The following is a 19,783-nucleotide window of genomic DNA, read 5'->3' as shown; positions in this document are numbered from 1 at the left end:
GCTGAGTCAAAGGGAAATGATGAACAGACTACATCTTTTGTTCTATACTAGAGAACCTGCCTCTTTCCTTTCTCAAAGCAGCAATAGAGATTAATGAAGCAAATTTACAGGTGCAGCAATTAAAGTAAACCAGACTGCACCTACTGATGAACATGAAAGAGGGGAAAAAAAACTTTTCTTTTTCAGAATGTAATTGCCCACTGGAAATTAATTGGTTGTGTCCGATCAGTCCAACAATTCCTTAACAGAAAAGATGCTTGTAATGGGGTTCTCTGTCTCCAAGCGATATCCTATTTACATTACGACTTTGCTGCTAATTAGCTGCAGATTCATACTTATAAAAATAGTTTGGCTGAGTGCAAGCCAAAGCATCACCAAAACCAGAGGCAGATTTAGTGAAATGTTACTGAATGGCTGAGCACAGATCAAGGACACCATCTCTGTCTCCCTGACAGCTATTTTGCTGTCTTTATCTTCTTCATAGAGATCGTTAAAGTGTATATGTGAAAGTCACTATTGGGCTTTTCTATTTAAATGTCTACTACTGCTTTGATCAATGCTTTATGTCATTCTGGGACATAGGAGCAAGAGCAGGAGCAAAATCATTCATTTATTTTCAAAAACAACATTCATAAAAACATACAACCAAGAAGAGAGATTTAAGCTACTTCATGGTAGGTATACCTCAAAGAGACTTTGCAGTGGAGCAGCAAATCATAAACATAGGAGATTCTTCATTTGCTGGATATTTTGAGCAACACACACAAAATGCCAGAGGAACTTGTCAATTCGGCCAGCATCCATGAAGGGAAACAAACAGTTGATGTTTCAGGCCGAGTGATGAGTTCATTGAGACCCTCTCTCACTGCTCCCTCTCTGACTCTTCGACCATGTGCTCACCCAGGCTTGACCTATCACATGCAAGCTTGGACTTCTTCCCTTCTCTCATCTTCATCCTGGCTTCTACCCCATTCCTCTCCAGTCCCAAATGAAGGGTCTCAGTCCGAAACATCGACATTTTATTCCCTAACACTGGCTACATCCTATCATAGATATTCGTTTTGAGATATCCACCCCTCATCCATCTTCTCCGCAACTTAAATCAAACACTTTTACCCGGTTCTGATGAAAGGTCTTGGACCTGAAACTTAGCAGGCCAGGCAGCATCTATGGAAAAAAAATAAACTGTGGATGTTTTGGGATGATACCCTTCATCAGGACTCGGCCCAAAACGGCGATTGTTAACTCTTTTCCATCGACTCTGCCTAGCTTGCTGAGATCCTCCAGCATTTTGTGTGTGTTGCTTTGGATTTCCAGTATCTGCAGATTTTCTCGTGTTTGTTCACCTGAAACTTGACTGTTTCTCATTACACAGGTACCATCTGACCTGCTGAGTGTTTCCAACATTTTCTGCTTTTACTCTAAATTAGTGCCACAGTCTACACACAGAACTGGTTCCTAACTCCACAGCTGAGAGATTTAGCCTTCCCTCTATGGATTATGTCTATACTTCTCACTGTCTGAGTAAAGCAGCCAGCAGAATCAAAGACCACCCACCCACACATTCTCTCCCTTCTTACATCAGACAGAAAATACAAAAACCTGAAAACACGTACTACCAGGCCCAAAGACAGCTTCTACCTCGCTGTTAAAAGACTACTGAATAGTTCCCAAGTACAACAAGATGGCCTCACAATCTATCTTGTTAATCTCGCACCTTATCGTCTACTCGCACTATACTTCCTCTGTAGTTGTTGCAATTTATTCTGCATTCTGTTTTAGTTTTATCTTGTATTACCTCCAAGAACTCTGCAGTTGATTTGATCGGTATGAAAAGTATGCATGACAAGCTTTTCGCTTTTCTTTTTTTTTTGATTTTCATGTTAAGTTTCACACATTGGTTTTTAAAAATTGGGTGAAATACAGCAAATAAACGGAAACCATCAGTTCACAAATGCTTTAAAAAATAAACCTTGATTATCAAATTTCCAGGGAAGACAAACTTGGTTTGAGATGTATTTTCATCATTTAGGTCCTTGAGCATTCTGACAAATCTGCTGCTTAAGGGAATTAGAAAACTTACATTTTGAAAAATGAGCAATGAAAACAGAAATTTCAAAAATACAAAAACCTTGATTCAAATTTCCAATGTGGCTTACCTAATTCAAGATCCAATTGGCAGAGATACTGTGATGTACTTAGAGTAACCACTACCACCCGATGTCTCAAGATATCTTCTTTCTGTGGCATCTGAAAGGTGGAATGTGTGCTTGAAATCAAACAATACTGCTGCACTACAGGATGCACAGTCTTCACCCATCGATTTCTGAAATACACTCTGCAAGTGAAGAAATTCAATTTCAGACAACATCCAATCGAATACTTTTTATTTTAATCAAAAAGCAAAGAAAAATTACATGTTGGAATTCTAAAACAAAAAGTACTGTTGATACTCAGAAAGTCAGCGACATCTGTAAAGAGAGAATCTGAGTTATTGTACCATGCTAATGAACTCCTGTTGAAAGGGCATTCATTTCCTCTCTTTCCACAGATGCAACAAAAAGTACTGTTGATACTCAGAAAGTCAGCAACATCTGTAAAGAGAGAATCTGAGTTATTGTACCATGCTAATGAACTCCTGTTGAAAGGACATTCATTTCCTCTCTTTCCACAGATGCAGCAGATGCAGCCTGATCAGCTAGATATCTCCTGCATTCACTGTTACATCTTAAAACTTGTTTTTGAACATTTAGTTTTAAAGGTCACAACTTCAGCCTTTGATTTTATAATGCAAGGTTAACTTTTTGTTCAACTAACTATCCAAGCAACCGTTACACAAAATGAAAATGAAAATAAAAGCACTGGAAATCTGTCTGGTGTCAATATCGCCTGAAATGGAGGGGCCACTGCACAGGATGCCTCAAAAAGGTGGTGCCCGTCATTAGGGACCACTATAACCCAGAACATGTCATCTTGCAGTTGCTACCAACGAGGAGGATGCATAAAAGCCTGCAAATATACACTTAACGTTTCAGGAACAGATTTCCACCATCAGATTTCTGAATAGACAATGAATCCATGAACACAACCTCACTATATTTGCTCTCTTTATTGCAGTGCTCACTTAATTTGATAACATTACAAGGGTTTTTTTCCAGATCCATTGGTTTCCTTCTACAGTCTTAGGATGTATCGGGTAGATTAACTGATCATTGTAAATTGGCCTGGGATTAGGTTTGGGTTAATCGGCATTATTTGTGGATGCTGGGGCAGCACGGCTTGAAGATCTACAAGGGCATACTTGGCGCTGTAACACTAAATAAAATAAAATGTCACAAATTTCTAATTATAATTTTCAATCTTTTTATGTATTGCACTGTACTGCTGCCAGAAAACAACAAATTTCATGACATGCATCAGTGTTTCTGAAATAAAAACAGAAAATCAGTCGTTGAGGAACTTCAGGTTAGGGATTCTTCATCAGAACTGGCAAAAAAAAAGAGATAAACAAGTAAGCATTCAGTAGCAAAGATGGATTTTGGTATTCCATGGGGGTGAGTTCAAGTGGGTTAACAAGAGTAGTTACAAGTACATAATGCATTTTGTGCACTGTGCTGTTAATACCCAGGCTGTGAGACACACACAATGAGCCAAACTATACAAATGGGATAACATAATCTCAGCTGAAACTACTTTTGAAAGAAATGGCCAATAGTGGAATGCAGAAGATAAAAACTTAGTTATCTAACACTGCAGTGTGTCCAGACAAAAGATGAGGTGTTCCTCAAGCTTGTGTTGGGCCTCAGTGGAACAATCAAGAGGGCACAGACAGAAAGATTGAATTGGGAGAGCCATAGTAGATTAAAATGGCAGGAACTAGAAGCTCAGCATCATTTCCACAGACCAAAGTTATTCTCCAAAGTAGAAGAGACAAATTTATCAATACCAAATGCATAACTCAGGAGCTGAAGAAGTGCAAGTGAATTGCTGCTTCATCTGAAAGAAATACTTCATCTGGGTTTTAGTAAACTCAGCTTCCAACTCTTTCACTGCGATCTTACAACTGTGGGCTGATTATTTTCCATTTCACAACTGCCACTGGAAATTCATATAAACAGTAGATACATGTGACTATGATCAAACTAAAATTAATCCTCAAGGAATCATAATGTATCACATAATAGTTTTTTCCTCCATGAAGACACAGTTAATCAGAGTAATTCTCTGCAAGACACATCCAACATCTGTATCCTCTACAGGCAGAATAAATCCCCATATGTTTCACACTAATCTTCCAAAGTCAACCTGAGAAGTATTGTGTACAAATAAATAAATCCAAGTTGGCTCTGAACACTTCCAAACACAACTGAAAACAAACTGACATGGCCCAAAGAAAGAGAATAGAGGTGCTTTCAAATACTGAAAGCATTAATGCACAGGATCTGTTCTTATTCTCCCTCAAGTGTACATAAAATTACACTGAGAACCATTGCCACAAAAATCAGATGAAATGTTACAAAATCTTTAGTTTTAATGGTTTTTTCTAAAGATGATAGCTGATCCATCAGCAGTTTTAAGATTTTTGTCATAAATACTGGAACGTAGGAGAATGGGAGGAGATTTGACAGAGATATAGACAGGATAAATGCAAGCAGGCATTTTCTACTGAGGTTGGGTGAGAGTAGAAGGGTTAAGGGTGAAAGGTGAAATGTTTAAGGGGAACGAAGGGGAACTTGTTCACCCAGAAGATGGTACGAGTGTGAAATGAGCAGCCAACAGAAGGTGCGGGATCATCTGCAACATTTATGAACAGCTTGGATAAGTGTATGAATGGAAGGGTTATGGAGGGCTATGGTCTAGGTCGATGGGACTAGGCATGATTAATAGGACTAGATTGGCCTGGGGGCCTGTTTCTGTGCTGTAGTGGTTTATCACAATGACAATTCAATGGTATATTTTATCAAAAATTAAGTAAATTATCACTCTTTTATGAAGTTAAATTATCTCTTGGTAATGTGCAAAGGCAGGTTAAAGATACTGAATCCTGAGCCTGGTGAACTTTGCCAATACTTCAGCAAACTTCTATCACATAGCTTGTCTTGGATCTTTTAAGACTTCTAGGGAAAGTAAGAGAAAAATCAAGCACTATGATCATTGCTGATGTCAACTATCAACATTAAATGCAATTAAGAGCTTGCATAAATTGAATGAAATTATTTCCTACTATTAGGAAGTTTTAGATAGCAATCTGAAATAATTACAAGCTTTTAAAGTTGAAGGAATTAATGAAATCTAATGTAAAGAAAATGTAAGGTTAATCGATTTGGCTGATAGAAGAAAAAAACTAAGTTTTTAAATACTGAGAATTATTTAAAAAACATGAATTTGTGCAACTTTGTATAAGCAGCATAAAAACAGCATGCAGCTACCAAAAAAAAATGGGTAGGAAAATAGTCTTTCATGTAAGAAGGGTACACAAGATTAAGGAATTTTTCAATATCATAATACTGCAAACTGGTAAAGTGAAATCAAAGTAATAAAGGACAAAATAGTCAATAGGTTAAGCAGACCCTGTGGAGACAGAAATTGGGTTAACATTTCAGATCAATGATATATTTTTTTTTAATAAGAATGGAAAATCCCTTCAATTATATAGGGTCCTGGTGAGACCATAAATAATAGACAACATGCAGTTTTGCTTTCTGTAGGAAGGATATGCTCCTCTTGAAATGCTCGTGCATACTAAGTCACCAAGAGTAGTGGAAAACTGGAAGATTGGGAAAACTTTATAAAGCAACGAAGTACCACTAAGTGAGCAATAAAGAAGGGGATGCTAGATTATGGAAAAAAACTAGCACAAAATATAAAAATGGATAATAAAAGTTTTTTTTTAATAATTATATAAAGTGGAAAAGGGTGGCAAAAGTGAATGTAGATCCCTCAGAGGACGAGAAGGGGGAATTGATATTGGGTAATGAGGAAATGGCTGAGGCTTTGAATGACTATTTTGTATCAGTCTCCACAGTGGGGGCATATCTAACATGCCAAAGAGAGATGTTATGGATGCGATGGGATGCGAGGACCTTGATACAATAGCTATCACTAAAGAGGTAGTGCTGAGCAAACTTGTGGGCCCGAAGATAGGTAAGTCCCCTGGTCCTGATGGAATGCATCCCAAGGTACTGAAAGAAATGGCAGAACTTATAGTAGAGGCTTTGGTGATGATTTACCAAAATTCTCTGGACTCTGGGTAGGTCCGTGCAGATTGGAAGACACCACTGTTCAAAAGAGGATGTAGGCAAACGGCGGGTAACCATAAGCCAGTTAGTTTAACATCTGTAGTTGGGAAAATGTTTGAAGCTATCTTTAAAGAAGAAATAGTGAGGCATCTGCAAAGAAATGGATCCATCAGGCAGACACAGCATGGATTCAAAAAAGGCAGGTCCTGTTTGACAGACTTACTGGAGTTCTTTGAGGATATAGCAAGTGCAGTGGATAGAGGGGAACAGAAGGATGTTATTTATTTCAATTTCCAGAAAGCATTCAATAAGGCGCCACATAAAAGACTTACCCATAAGATAAGGATGCATAGAGTTGGGGGTGATGTATTAGCATGAATAGAAGATTGGTTAACTAATAGAAAGCAGAGAGTTGGGATACATGGGTGTTACGCTGGTTGGTAATCAGTAGTGAGCAATGTGCCCCATGGGTCAATGCTGGGCCTGCAGCTGTTCACGATATACATTAATGATCTGGAAGAGGGGGCCAAGTGTAGTATATCTAAGTTTGCTAATGGTACTAAATTGAGTGGAAAAGCAAACTGTGCAGAAGATAGAGAGTCTTCAGAGATATAGATAGGTTAAGTGAGTGGGCAAGGGTCTGGCAGATGGAGTACAATGTTGGTAAATGCGAGGTCATCCACTTTGGAAGAAAAGATGAAAGCAGATTATTATTTAAATGGTAAACAAAAATTACAGCATGCTGCAATGCAGATGGACTTGGAACGTGCTTGTGCATGAATCACAAAACGTTGGTTTGCAGGTACAACAGGCTATCAAGAAGGTAAGTGGAATGTTGGCCTTCATTGCTCGAGGGATTGAATATAAGAGCAGGGAGGTTTTGGTGCAACTGTACAGGTACTGGTGAAGTTGCACCTGGAGTATGGCGTGCAGTTCTGGACTCTTTACTTGAGGAAGGATATACTGGCTTTGAAGGCGGTGCAGAGGATGTTCACCAGGTTGATTCCGGAGATGAGGGGGCTAGACTATGAGGAGAGATTGAGTCACCTGGGACTGTACTCACTGGAATTCAAAAGAATGAGAGGAGATCTTATAGAAATATATAAAATTATGAAAGAGATAGGATAAGATAGAGGCAGGAAAGTAGGTTCCACTGGTTAGTGAGACTAGAACTAGGGGACATAGCCTCAAGATTTGGGGGAGTAGATTTAGGATGGAGATGAGGAGGAACTGCTTTTCCCAGAGAGTGGTGAATCTGTGGAATTCTATGCCCAATGAAGCAATGGAGGCTACCTCAGTAAATATATTTAAGACCAGGTTGGATGCATTTTTGCAATGTAGGGGAATTAAGGGTTATGGGGAAAAGGCAGGTAGGTGGAGATGAATCCATGGCTAGATCAGCCATGATTTTATTGAAAGGCGGAGCAGGCTTGACGGGCCAGATGGCCGACTCCTGCTCCTATTTCTTAAGTTCTTAATTCAGAGCAATCAGGGTTTCTTAGGAGGGGACTGTGTATGTATGTGTGTGTGGATGAATGGGGGGAAAATGGGACTTGTTTTGCTGTTATTTTTTCCTGCTTGTTGTGTGTTATGTTCTGTGTTGTTCTGCCGAGCTTTATGGGTAGACTATGTTGGCACTGGAAAGCCCTCAGGTGCGTTGGCTGTTAAATGAAATGACACATTTCATTGTATGTTTTGACATACACACAATAAATAAATATGAATCTTAATTCATTCCTGGGAAGAGGAGATTATGTTTGAGAGAAAAATCATGTACAACGGGACTAACAAGTTTAGAGTTTATGAAAGCGAACGATGACTTGAAGCAATTGAGAATTAGCATCCTTATTTGTTGACCATTGACACAAACAACATGTTACACTGCATGTTTTGATGTACATGTGACAAACAAAGCTAATCTTCTCTTCTCTATTTCGCATTCCAAAGCAACTGCTCCTTCTGCAACAGCCTGTTGTACCTCCCAACAACAGTAAAAGTATCCCATTCTCTCACAGCTTCCAACGCTTGTCCACTTGCCTTAAACACTCCCTCTGGTATTAGCAGATTTCTTCAAAGAAATACTTCATTTTTTAATGAAAGAAAATTCACACCCAAATATTCTCTTATTCATAAATCCAAAATTTATTGCAACACACACTAAATGCTGGAGGACTCAGCAGGTTAGGTAACATCTATGGAAATCAATAAACAGTTGATGTTTAGGACCAAGACCCCTCATCAGAAATTAAAATGAAGGAGGATGATGCCAGAATAAAAAGGTGGGGGGAGAAGGAAGATAGCAAGAAGGAGATGGGTGGAAGCCTGGTGGGTAGAACAGATGAAGAGCTGGAGAAAAAGGAATCGATAGCAGAGGAGAGTGAACCATAGGAGAAGGAGCAAGAGTAGGGGGCACGGAAGTGGTAACAGGCAGGTGAGAAGAGGTAAGATGACAGAGTGGGAGATAGAAGAAGAGGGGAGGGGGAGGGAATTTTTTTTAAACCAGAAGAAATCAATATTCATGCCATTACATTGGAGGTCAGCCAGACAGAATATAAGATGTTGTTCCTTTACCTTAAGAGTGGCCTCACCTAAATTTATTTGTGTTTTGTATAACAATAAATTTACTTAGCACTTCAAATGTATTTCCAGGGATGAGAAACCCCAATGGAACTAGCACCAGAAGGGGTATTTATAGCCAAGGCTTTATAAGACACTGGTCAGACAGCACTTGGAGTATTGTGAGCAGTTTTGGGCCCCTTATCTAAGAAAGAATGTGCTGAAATTGAAGGTTCATGAGAATGATCCCAGAATGAAAGGATTATTGGATGAGGAGTGTTCCTTGGCCTGTACTCGCTACAGTTTAGAAGAATGAGGGGAGAATCTCATTGAAACCTATCAAATATTGAAAGGCTGGGATAGAGTGGACGTGGAGAGATACTGCCTTTAGTGGGGGAGTCCAGGACCAGAGGGCAGAGCCTCAGAATAACAGAGATGAGGAGGAATTTCTTTAGAAAGAGGATGATGAATCCATGGAATTCATTGCCACAGATGTCTGTGGAGGCCAAGTCACTGTGTATATTTAAAGGGTAGGTTGATAGGTTCTTGATTAGCGAGGGTGTCAAAGATTACGGTGAGAAGGTAGGAGAATGGGGTTGACAAGGGTAATAAATCAGCCTAACTAGAAGAATGAGGAGGGATGTTATTGAAACCTATCAAATACTGAAAGGTGTAGAAAAGAGTGGATGTGGAGAGAATGTCGAAAAATAGCCCAATTTTGCTTCTATGTTTTATGGTCACTTGGGCAACTATGAAATTACTAAAGTCATCAGCACATTATTCCATGTGGAGTTAACTACAAGGCAATATGCAATAGCTGCCTGTGAAAGCTGGCATTCACCAGGCAGAGACACATGGCAGTCAGCAAAGAGACACAGATTTCAGAGCTGCAAGCATGGTTAGTGTGGGCTTTACTGGTGATTGGTAGTGGCTGTTCCATTTTTGACAGAGCACCTGGATTGACAGTCTCTCTCATCCAATTTAGTGTTCTTCCCCACTCCCTGGCCCCAATCTCTATTTGGCTAAACAGCTCTTCCCAGCTCAGAAACTTTTCTAATGGTAACAAGCTCAACAGTGGTACTGGCTATTGAGTGTGCATTCACAGAGAAGGTTCTGGCTGGGCAGAACCACGAAGTCAAGGAAAGAAAGAAGAGACAGCAGCTTCCCAGTATGTAATAAGGGAGATGGCAAGACCTGGGTGCTCTGCCATTCCCAGCTGTGTCCCATACTGACCATGCTGCGTCAGTGTGCACCTGAGCCTAACATCTCAGCATTAATATCCTGCAACATTCACACCACTGTTACTCTGCACTAAGCAGTCACCTCTGTGCTGTTGAGGCCAATTACAGTGATATTGTGTGGAAACCTTAGTTCAGTTCAATCCAGTCCATAAACATGCACCTAGTCTTCAGGCTTCCCATTTTGACCTCATTGCCCTCACCACCCACAGTGTTTGCTTAAATTTAAGCTGGGCTTAATGAACTGACACACATCTTTTAACTAGGCACTGTAGCCAACCAAACTACAAATTGGGTTCAACATTTCAGAAAACATTTCTTCTGTTCCATTTCCAGCACCTCTAGACGGTTTTATTCTTGTTGTGCCAGCGCCCTCTGCCTTTCACAGCTTTTTCTTAATCACTTGTCTTCCACTGTACAGGCGTCTCTTTCCTTGTTTTCTCGGCATCTTAAAATTTATTCTCTTTCTACCTTTTCCCAGTTGCATAACAAAACATCAACTGTCATTCCTTCCTGAGGCCTTACCCGACTACTGTCAGCATTTTCAGATTTTGAGAGCAGCGACAACTTACAAGCGAAGAATCTGGTTGCCTAGGGTTTGTAAATCTGGCGGGAACAAAGGATGTTGTAAATGGCTAGGCTAGAGCGCTGTGGGAGGGGTGTGGGACAGGTGGCAAAGGAGTGCCAGTGGCGTAGGGTGGCATGGGTGCAAACACATCCAGGCCCAAGACACCAGACAAGGTGATTTGATTCCAGGGAACAGGCTCAGAAATCTACTGTATAGAAATTCATCCCATCAACTCAAAACAGTTGGATTTCTGCATTTAATCAGAACATGAGATACTATGGATGCTGGAATCATCTGATGAAATCATCCTAATGAAGGGTCTCAGGCCTAAAAGTCAACTGGTTATTCCCCTCCATGGATGCTGCCTAACTTGCAGAGTTCCTCCAGCATTTAGTATATGCGGCTCTGAATTTCTGCAGTGTAACTTTCAGAGGGCACTCTAATCCAGGGAACAAATTCTGGTTCAGCCCAGCTGAATGTGCCTACAAGTATCTGGGCCAATAGCAATAGATAATATGAGCTAAGCACATCAACATTGCAATCATTGCTAATCAATCATTCCAAACCAATCAATCATTATGTTTACTGGACTAATAAGCAACAGCAAATTATTGTAAAATAATAACCATGCCAAATCTTTGAATGTCATACCTGAGAGGTCTGGCCTGTGGATTTCCAGCTTCGACATAAGGATGCAGATAATCTTTTATATATAAGTCAGCAGCACTGTTGGAATGGGTGCAAATTAGGATTCTATGGAGGAAAGAAACACACTAAACGTTAGAAAAAAATTCAATCAAGATTTGACAGGAAGTTAGCAAGCATGGCAACACTTACAGGCAATTATCTAAATATTTATTCCACGCTTTGTAAAGTAATTGGAGATTAAATATGAGCAAATGTACAAACTTCCCAAGAGTACAATAATAATCCTTTGATACATTTCTCATGTGGATGAGCCATAATCCTTCAACTACTTCTGGCAGAAACCTCAAAGACAGCAAGATTTGAACCAACAATCTGAGCTTGAAATTTTGTTTCCTTTCAGTATTCATAGTGGTCTCTTCTCACTAATTTCTCCTGAACTACAAAACTCAGAAATATTTCCTCGCTAATCTGACCTTTGGCAATTCACCTTCCTCTCTAAGACACATTTTGCTCTGGTTTCACTGAACATGAATAATCAATGCCATACAAACTCATGGTCAGTAAAGGCAGAAAGCAATATAGTTTGGTTTACATTGTGAAATTATGTCTCATTTTACAACATGCACCCAGGAGAAGCACGACTTATGCTGGTGGCACCGGTGTTTCTCTGTACCTCAGCAATTGCCCTTCCATGTGGTGGGACAAAATGTGTAGAAATATATGGGCAGAACATGCCCAGCAGAGTAGAAGAGATCATTTGGAACATAATTTTAACTGGAATTGGTTTATTATTATCACAAGTATCAAGATACAGTGAAAAACATGTCTTGCATTATGTTCATTCAGAGCAAATCATTACAGAGTCATTGACGTAAAACAATAAAAGAATGTAGAATGAAGTATAACAGCCACAGACAAAGTACAGTGTAGGTAAACAATAGAGTGCAAGATCATAATGAGACACATATCTGAAAATCTTTGGACTGTTGTGTGAATATGAACACAAAAGCTGGAAACCCAGAGTCAAAAATACAAAATGCTGGAGGAACTCAGCTGGTAGACAGCATCTATGTAAAGGAATAAACAGTCGACAGCTTCCTGGTGCAAGGTCTCAGCCTGAAACTTCGACTGTTTGTTCACCTCTACAGATGCTGCCTGACCTGCTGAGCTCCTCCTGCAGTTTGTTTGTGTGAATATGGATTCATCTTCATTACGTTTGATTTTATGCAATTATTTTTCCATTGCATCATACATTTCAGTGAACTAACATCAAGTAGTTTCTGGCAAATAGTTATGCCAACTTACATGGTTAAAAAGTAAAAGCAGCAAGAAAGGCAGCTGCAGACAGAACACTGGGACTTAGCCACCCTAGAGACATGAACAGGCCCATCATTACCATACAACCACCTGTGGTTGCTCCATGATCTGCTATGCTGAGAACTGTAAATCTGCCTGATACTCTGTGTGCCACGTCTCACTGAATGGCGAGCAACAACCACTGAAACTTTATTGCTTGTTTGTTTGTTTATTTACTTAGTGCTACAGCACAGAGTAGGCTTTTCCGGCCCTTCAAGACACACTGTCCCAACAGCCCCAAACCCCAATTAACCCTAAACTAGTCACAGGACAATATTACAATGACCAACTAACCTAACTGGTACAACTTTGGACTATGAGAGGAAACTGGAGCACCCAAGGAAATCCCATGAGTTCCACAGGGAGGATGTACAGCGACTCCTTGCAGAACAGTGCCGGAATTGAACTCCGAACTCTGGACACCCCCCCTCCCCGAGCTGTAATAGCATCACAGTATCACTGCACTACCGCAGTGCCCAAAGCTTGCCAAAGAGTACAACTCATTCAGAAATGCAATCAAAAACCAATGAAGTGCAGTTGTTGAAAATCTGACAGCATCTGTGGAGAAAATGGAGATAATGTTTCAGGTCTCTGATCTTTTATCCAAGTAAATTATGATGCAAGGTCAAAGACCATAAAAACATCAACTCTTTCTCTCACCAATAAACCTTCCAGATGCACTGAGAATTTTCAGAGAATTACCGTAAAGCACAAAGAACAAACTTTTTTGATTTAAACCTATTCTTTTTATAAAAGCGAAGATCACAGTGTTAAATCTGGTTTAGAATGCTATGAGCCAAGAACAAGAGAGTGATTAAGTAAACTCACTAATGAACAGTGCATTCAGCTGTGGAATGGGATGAAATAATATTCTAGAGATAAGGCCATTTGGCCTATCAAGTCTGCTCTGCCGTTTTATAATGGCTGATCCATTTCCCTCTAAGCCCCAAAATCCTGCCTTCCACCACCACCCCCCCATATCCCTTCATGCCCTGACTAAACAATAATCTATCAATCTTTGCCCTAAATATACCCAATGACATGGCCTCCACAGCCACCAGTGGCAACAAATTCCGCAGATTCACGACTCTCCAGCTAAAGAAATTCTTCCTGATCTCTGTTCGAAATAAATGTCCCTCTATTCTGAGGCTGTGCCTTCTATCTTTCATTTTTGTAGCTATCTTTCTTCTATCTTGAATTCTTCGAGAATTCTTCTATCTTTCTTGAAAACAGATACATTTCTCAGTGGCCAACAGAAGTAGTAACATACGGATATCCAAACTGACATGTTGTATTTTGGCTACATTTATTCTAGCCTACAGCAAAACCATCTGTACTGTAGATGCCCATTTCTGTCTCACTTCCAGCTGCATTTCAAACTGGTGCCTTCTGAGGATGTCAAAGACTGACAGGCTAAAATTATGTTCTGCATTTTAAACATGCAACACACATTTTTGATTTGTGTAAAACTTCCAGTTCAACCTGCTTTCAAAGGATTGTCTTAAACACCTTATATTCATTCAGCACCATCCAATTCCAGCCTGGGTCAACTGCAGTCAAAACATCTCACATTGTCTGCAAGATGGTATGAGGCAGTAAGACGAAACAGATGTTGGCTAAGGACAGCAGCAACTTCAAACACCTCTCTGGCATGGTAACGAGGAGCATGAGAATGCAATGATCTGTAGAATTTTGGTTACTAGCTGAAGCTACTTTCCAGCCAAACTTACAAGACAAAGTCTAATAACGAAATTTCAAAATCACATACAACATTGTGCTGGGTTTAGAGAGGGTAATTGGAGAGATGTTGCTGTCACTGCTGATGCACAAAAGGTATAGAGGGACCTTGAAGAAAATCCTACTGCAAAAGTTCTGGCAAACCTCGGACTGTGAAATGAAAAGGGAGCAAGAAACAATCCACTGGAGGAGCTCAGCAGGTCAAGCAGCCTCAAAGGGAGGAAAAGAATTGTCAATGTTTCAAGCTGAAGCTCTGTATCACTACAAGTGGAAAGCAAAGTCACCAAATCACAGATTTGATTGTAATTTCAGGGAATATAATCTGCAGGGCTCAGGGAAAGAGAAGTGGAATGAGACTGAATACACGACCATAACACCATAGTACATAGGAGCATAATTAGGCCATTCAGCCCATCAAGTCTGCTCCGCCATTCCATCATGGCTGATCCCGGATCCCACTCAACACCATACACCTGCTTTCTTGCCATAAACTTCGATGCCCTGACCAATCATCAAACTATCAATTTTCAGTTTAAGTATACCAACGGTCTTGGTCTCCACAGCTGTCTGTGGCAGGTGACTCCACAGATCCACTATTCTCTAGCTAAAAAAAATTTCTCCTTAACTCTTTTTTAAAGGGTCACCCCTCAATTTTGAGGCTGTGTCCTCGAGTTCTGGACACCCTCACCACAGAAAACATCCTCCACATCCACTTTATCTTGTTCTTTCAACATTCAGTAGGTTCCAAAGAGATCCCCCGATATTCTTCTAAATTCCAGTGGGAATCATCCTCGTAAACTTCCTTGGACTCTCTCCTTTCTGAGATATGGGGCTCAAATCTGTTGACAATACTCCAAGTGTGGCCTGACTAGTGTCGTATAAAGCCACAGCATTATCTCCTTGTTTTATATTCTATTTCCCTTGAAATGAATGCCAACATTGCAACATTAACTTTCTGGGAGTCTTGATATATTACTCCGCAAAGAGCCAGCATGGATTTGATGGGGCGAAATACCTCTTCCTGTGCCCAATGATTTAATTACTCTTTTCTAAACTCAGTGTTATTAAAAAAAAACACTGAAGATGTTTAGCTAATTTTGTTTCAAATATTAAATGGTAACAAAACTAGTATTTGAGTTCATGGACCAGCATGAGAAAGGATTACATATCAGTATGTGCACACACCGGGTGGCAGGGTGAAGATTTGTTACCAAAGGAGGTGTAAGACACTTCTTCTCTCTGCTGGCCTTGCCCCTTGGGCAAGGTGCAGCACCTGCTTAGCCCCCTATTCAGTCCAAGGACGTGCAAGGGGCAACCCACAAGTGTTGCCATGTTTCTGGTGCCCCATCTTGTGCACAAGACAACCAATTAACTCCTACTTTATCACTGCGGCATAATATTCACAGACTAAAATGTGCATCCAAAACCAGCCTATTGTACACAGTGCATCAATAATTGAGACTCGTCTGTTGGTTTAATGGGAGGTGGCCTTATAAATAGATCACCAGGTTTTGAGATGGCAAGGGAGAAACTGAAATAATGGAGAAACCACGCAAAACCCTTGACAGTTCACTGTTCAAACACTGTTTTTGAATAGACAGACCTAAAGTACAAGTGTACTGTCTCTTGAAAGTGGCATCACAGCTTGACAGGATGGTGAAGGTGGCTTTTGGATTGCTGACCTTCATCAGTCAGGGCACTGAGTTTAGAAGTTGGTATGTTATGCTGCAGTTGTATTAGACATTGATGCAGCTATAAAAAGAATACTCTGTTCAGTTTTGGTCACCCTGCTGTAGGAAAGAAGCCATTAAGCTGGAAGAGTGCAGAGGAGATTTACAACAACGTTGCCAGGACTCAAGGCTCTCAGTTGCAGGAAAGGTTAAACAGGTTGAGAATTCTCAATGAGGTGTAGGAGAGTCAGAGGTGATCTTAATGTGGTGTATAAAATTGTGAGGGACATAAACAGGGCGAACATGTACAGTCTTTTTCCCAGGGTTAGGAATCAAGAGCTAGAAGCCATAGGTTTAAGATGATAGGGTAAAGCTTGTGAGTTGGGGCTAATGAGGGATGTAACAAGAATCTGAGGGGCAATATTTTTACTGAGAGAACAGTCAGTATGTAAAATAAGCTGCCAGTCTTTCAATCTCCTTGAAAAAATTAGAACATCTTTACAGACCTCTGGCAAGCAGCCGTCTGAAATGGAAGAAGATCAACTGAGAAGGCACTTAAATCTTTATACTGGAGCCTGTAGAAACCAGGCACAAATAATGTAAGTGGCATACAGATCCCAAATAATTCATTCAACTGCTCCAGCACCATCTGCCAAAAAACAACATTTTTTGTGAAGCCGATTAGGAGATAAAAGGCATAGCAGTTTTGCTCCATTTCTGCTGAAAAGATATTGAAGATTAATGCACATATTGTCAAAGCTGAAACATGAGAAAACTTTCATCACAGATCGCAAAATAGCAAGGAGTCACAGAGCAATACAGCACATATAACAGCCCTTTGGCCCAATGAATTCATGCTGACCATGATGCCCACTAGCCAATTCTAATTACAGCACAAGAAAAGGCCCTCCAGCCCAAATAACTTCCTGTATACACCCCATATCCCTCCAAACCCCAACCCACAACGTACTGTACCTATCCAAGTGCTTCTTGAATGATACTACTGAACGTGGCTCAAATACTTCTTCCAGCATCTCATTCCATTTACTGATAAGCATACGGATGAAAAAGTTGCCCCTCAAGACCTTCTTAAATCTTTCCACTCTCACCCTAAATCTATGCCCCCTGGCTGTGAACTCTCCATTGCCGGGGAAAAGACTGTTACATCCACCTTACCTCAACTTCCCACACATTTAAACACTTCTAAAAGATCAACCCTCATTAGAAACACACAAAACCTGCAGTACAATACAGGCCCTTCAGCCGACAATGCTGTGCCGAACATGTACTTACTTAGAAATTACCTAAGGTTACCCACAGCCCTCTATTTTTCTAAGCTCCATGTACCTATCCAGGAGTCTCTTAAAAGACCCTATCATATCCGCCTCCACCACCATCGCTGGCAGCCCATTCCACGCACTCTCTGTGTAAAAAACTTACCCCTGGCATCTCATCTGTACCTACTTCGAAGCACCTTAAAACTGTGCCCTCTTGTGTAAGCCATTTCAGCCCTGAGAAAAAGCCTCTGACTATCCACACGATCAATACCGCTCATCATCTTATACACCTCTATCAGGTCACCTCTCATCCTCTGCCGTTCCAAGGAAAAAAGGCAGAGTTCACTCAACCTATTCTCATAAGGCATGTTCCCCAAACCAGGCAACATCCTTGTAAATCTCCTCTGCACCTTTTCTATAGCTTCCACATCCCTCATGTAGAGAGGTGACCATAACTGAAAACAGTACTCCAAGTGGGGCCTGACCAGGGTCCTATCTAGCTAGTAACATTACCTCTTGGCTCTTTAACTCAATCTTGACTCTTTAACTCAATCTCGTCTCTTTAACTCTTTAACATTAACTCAATCCTACGGTGATGAAGGCCAACGCACCATATGCCTTCTTAACCAGAGTCAACCTGCACAGCAGCTTTGAGCGTCCTATGGACTCGAACCCCAAGATCCCTGATCCTCCACACTGCTACGAGTCTTACCATTAATACTATATTCTGCCATCCCATTTGACCTACCAAAATGAGCCACCTCACACTACCTGTGTTGAACTTCATCTGCCACTTCTCAGCCCAGTTTTGCATCCTATCGATGTCCCACTGTAACCTCTGACAGCCTTCCACACTATCCACAACATTCCAACCTTTGTGTCATCAGCAAATTTACTAACCCATTCGTCCACTTCCTCATCCAGGTCACTTATAAAATTCACGAAGGGAAAGGGTCTCAGAACAGATCCCTGAGGCACACACCTGGTCACCAACCTCCACAGAGAATGTGACCCATCTGCAACCACTCTTTGCCTTCTGTGAGCAAACCAATTCTGGATCCACAGAGCAAGGTCCCCTTGGATCCCATACCTCCTTACTTTCTCAATAAGTCTTGCATGGGATACCTTATCAAATGCCTTGCTGAAATCCATACACACTACATCTACTGCTCTACCTTCAATGTGTTTAGTCACATCCTAATGTGTTTTGACAAAGCCATGCTGACTATTCCTAATCATATTGTGCCTCTCCAAATGCTCATAAATCCTGCCTCTCAGGAACTTTTCCATCAACTAACCAACCACTGAAGTAAGGTTTATAATTTCCTAGGCTATCTCTATTCCCTTTCTTGAATAAAGGAACAACATCTGCAACCCTCCAATCCTCTTGAACCTCTCCTATCCCCATTGATGATGCAAAGATCATTGCCTCAGCAATCTCCTCCCTCGCCTCCCACAGTAGCCTGGAGTACATCTCATCCAGTCCTGGCAACTTATCCAACTTGATGCTTTCCATAAGCTCCAACACATCCTCTTTCTTAATGTCTATATGCTCAAGCTTTTCAATCCACTGCAAGTCATCTCTACAATTACCAGGATCCTTTTCCGTAGTGAATACTGAAGCAAAGTATTCATTAAGTACCTCTGCTATCTCCTCCTGTTCTATACACACTTTTCGACTGTCACACTTGATTGATCCTATTCTCTCACGTCTTATCCTCTTGCTCTTCACATACTTGTAGAATCCCTTGCGGTTTTCCTTAATCCTGCTCGCCAAGGCCTTCTCATAGCCCCTTCTGGCTCTCCTAATTTCATTCTTAAGCTTCTTCCTGCTAGTCTTATAACTTTCTAGATCTCTATCATTACCTGGTTTTTTGAACCTTTCGTAAGCTTTTCTTTTCTTCTTGACTAGACTTTCAACAGCCTTTGTACACCACGGTTCCACGGTTCCTGTACCCTACCATCCTTTCCCTGTCTCATTGGAACGTGCCACGCAAATATCCCCTGAACGTTTGCCATATTTCTGCCGTACATTTCCCTGAGAACATCTGTTCCCAATTTACGCTTCCAAGTTCCTGCCTGATAACTTCATATTTCCCCTTACTCCAATTAAACACTTTCGTAACTTGTCTGTTCCTATCTCTCTCCAATGTTATGGTAAAGGAGATAGAACTGTGATCACTATCTCCAAAATGCTCTCCCACTGAGAGACCTGACACCTGACCAGGTTCGTTTCCCAATACCAGATCAAGTACAGCCTCTCCTCTTGTATGTTTATCTACATATTGTGTCAGGAAACCTTCCTGAACACACCTTACAAACTCCATCCCATCTAAATATCTTGCTCTAAGGAGATGCCAATCAATATTGGGGAAATTAAAATCTCCCACCACGACAACCCTGTTATTATTGCATCTTTCCAGAATCTGTCTTCCTATCTGCTCCTCGTTTCTATTGGGTGGTCTATAAAAAACACCTAGTAGAGTTATTGACC

The 19,783-nt window shown here is 40.8% G+C and overlaps 1 protein-coding gene across 7 annotated transcripts in view; it reads right to left on the bottom strand.

Annotated features, from left to right (window-relative positions):
• The window catches only part of helz (helicase with zinc finger), a 343,256-nt gene that overhangs the window by 172,779 nt on the left and 150,694 nt on the right, over nt 1–19,783 (bottom strand). For all 7 annotated transcript variants that reach the window (XM_072242661.1, XM_072242664.1, XM_072242665.1 and 4 more), the window contains 2 exons: nt 11,253–11,354; nt 2,160–2,338 (listed from right to left, as the gene is read on the bottom strand). In XM_072242661.1, coding sequence (XP_072098762.1) covers nt 2,160–2,338; nt 11,253–11,354 — 281 coding nt within the window. The remainder of the gene's footprint in view (nt 1–2,159; nt 2,339–11,252; nt 11,355–19,783) is intronic.

Source organism: Mobula birostris, chromosome 24 (assembly GCF_030028105.1).
Source record: "Mobula birostris isolate sMobBir1 chromosome 24, sMobBir1.hap1, whole genome shotgun sequence".
NCBI classification, from domain to species: domain Eukaryota; kingdom Metazoa; phylum Chordata; class Chondrichthyes; order Myliobatiformes; family Myliobatidae; genus Mobula; species Mobula birostris.
This window is presented reverse-complemented; position numbering and strand designations above follow the sequence as displayed.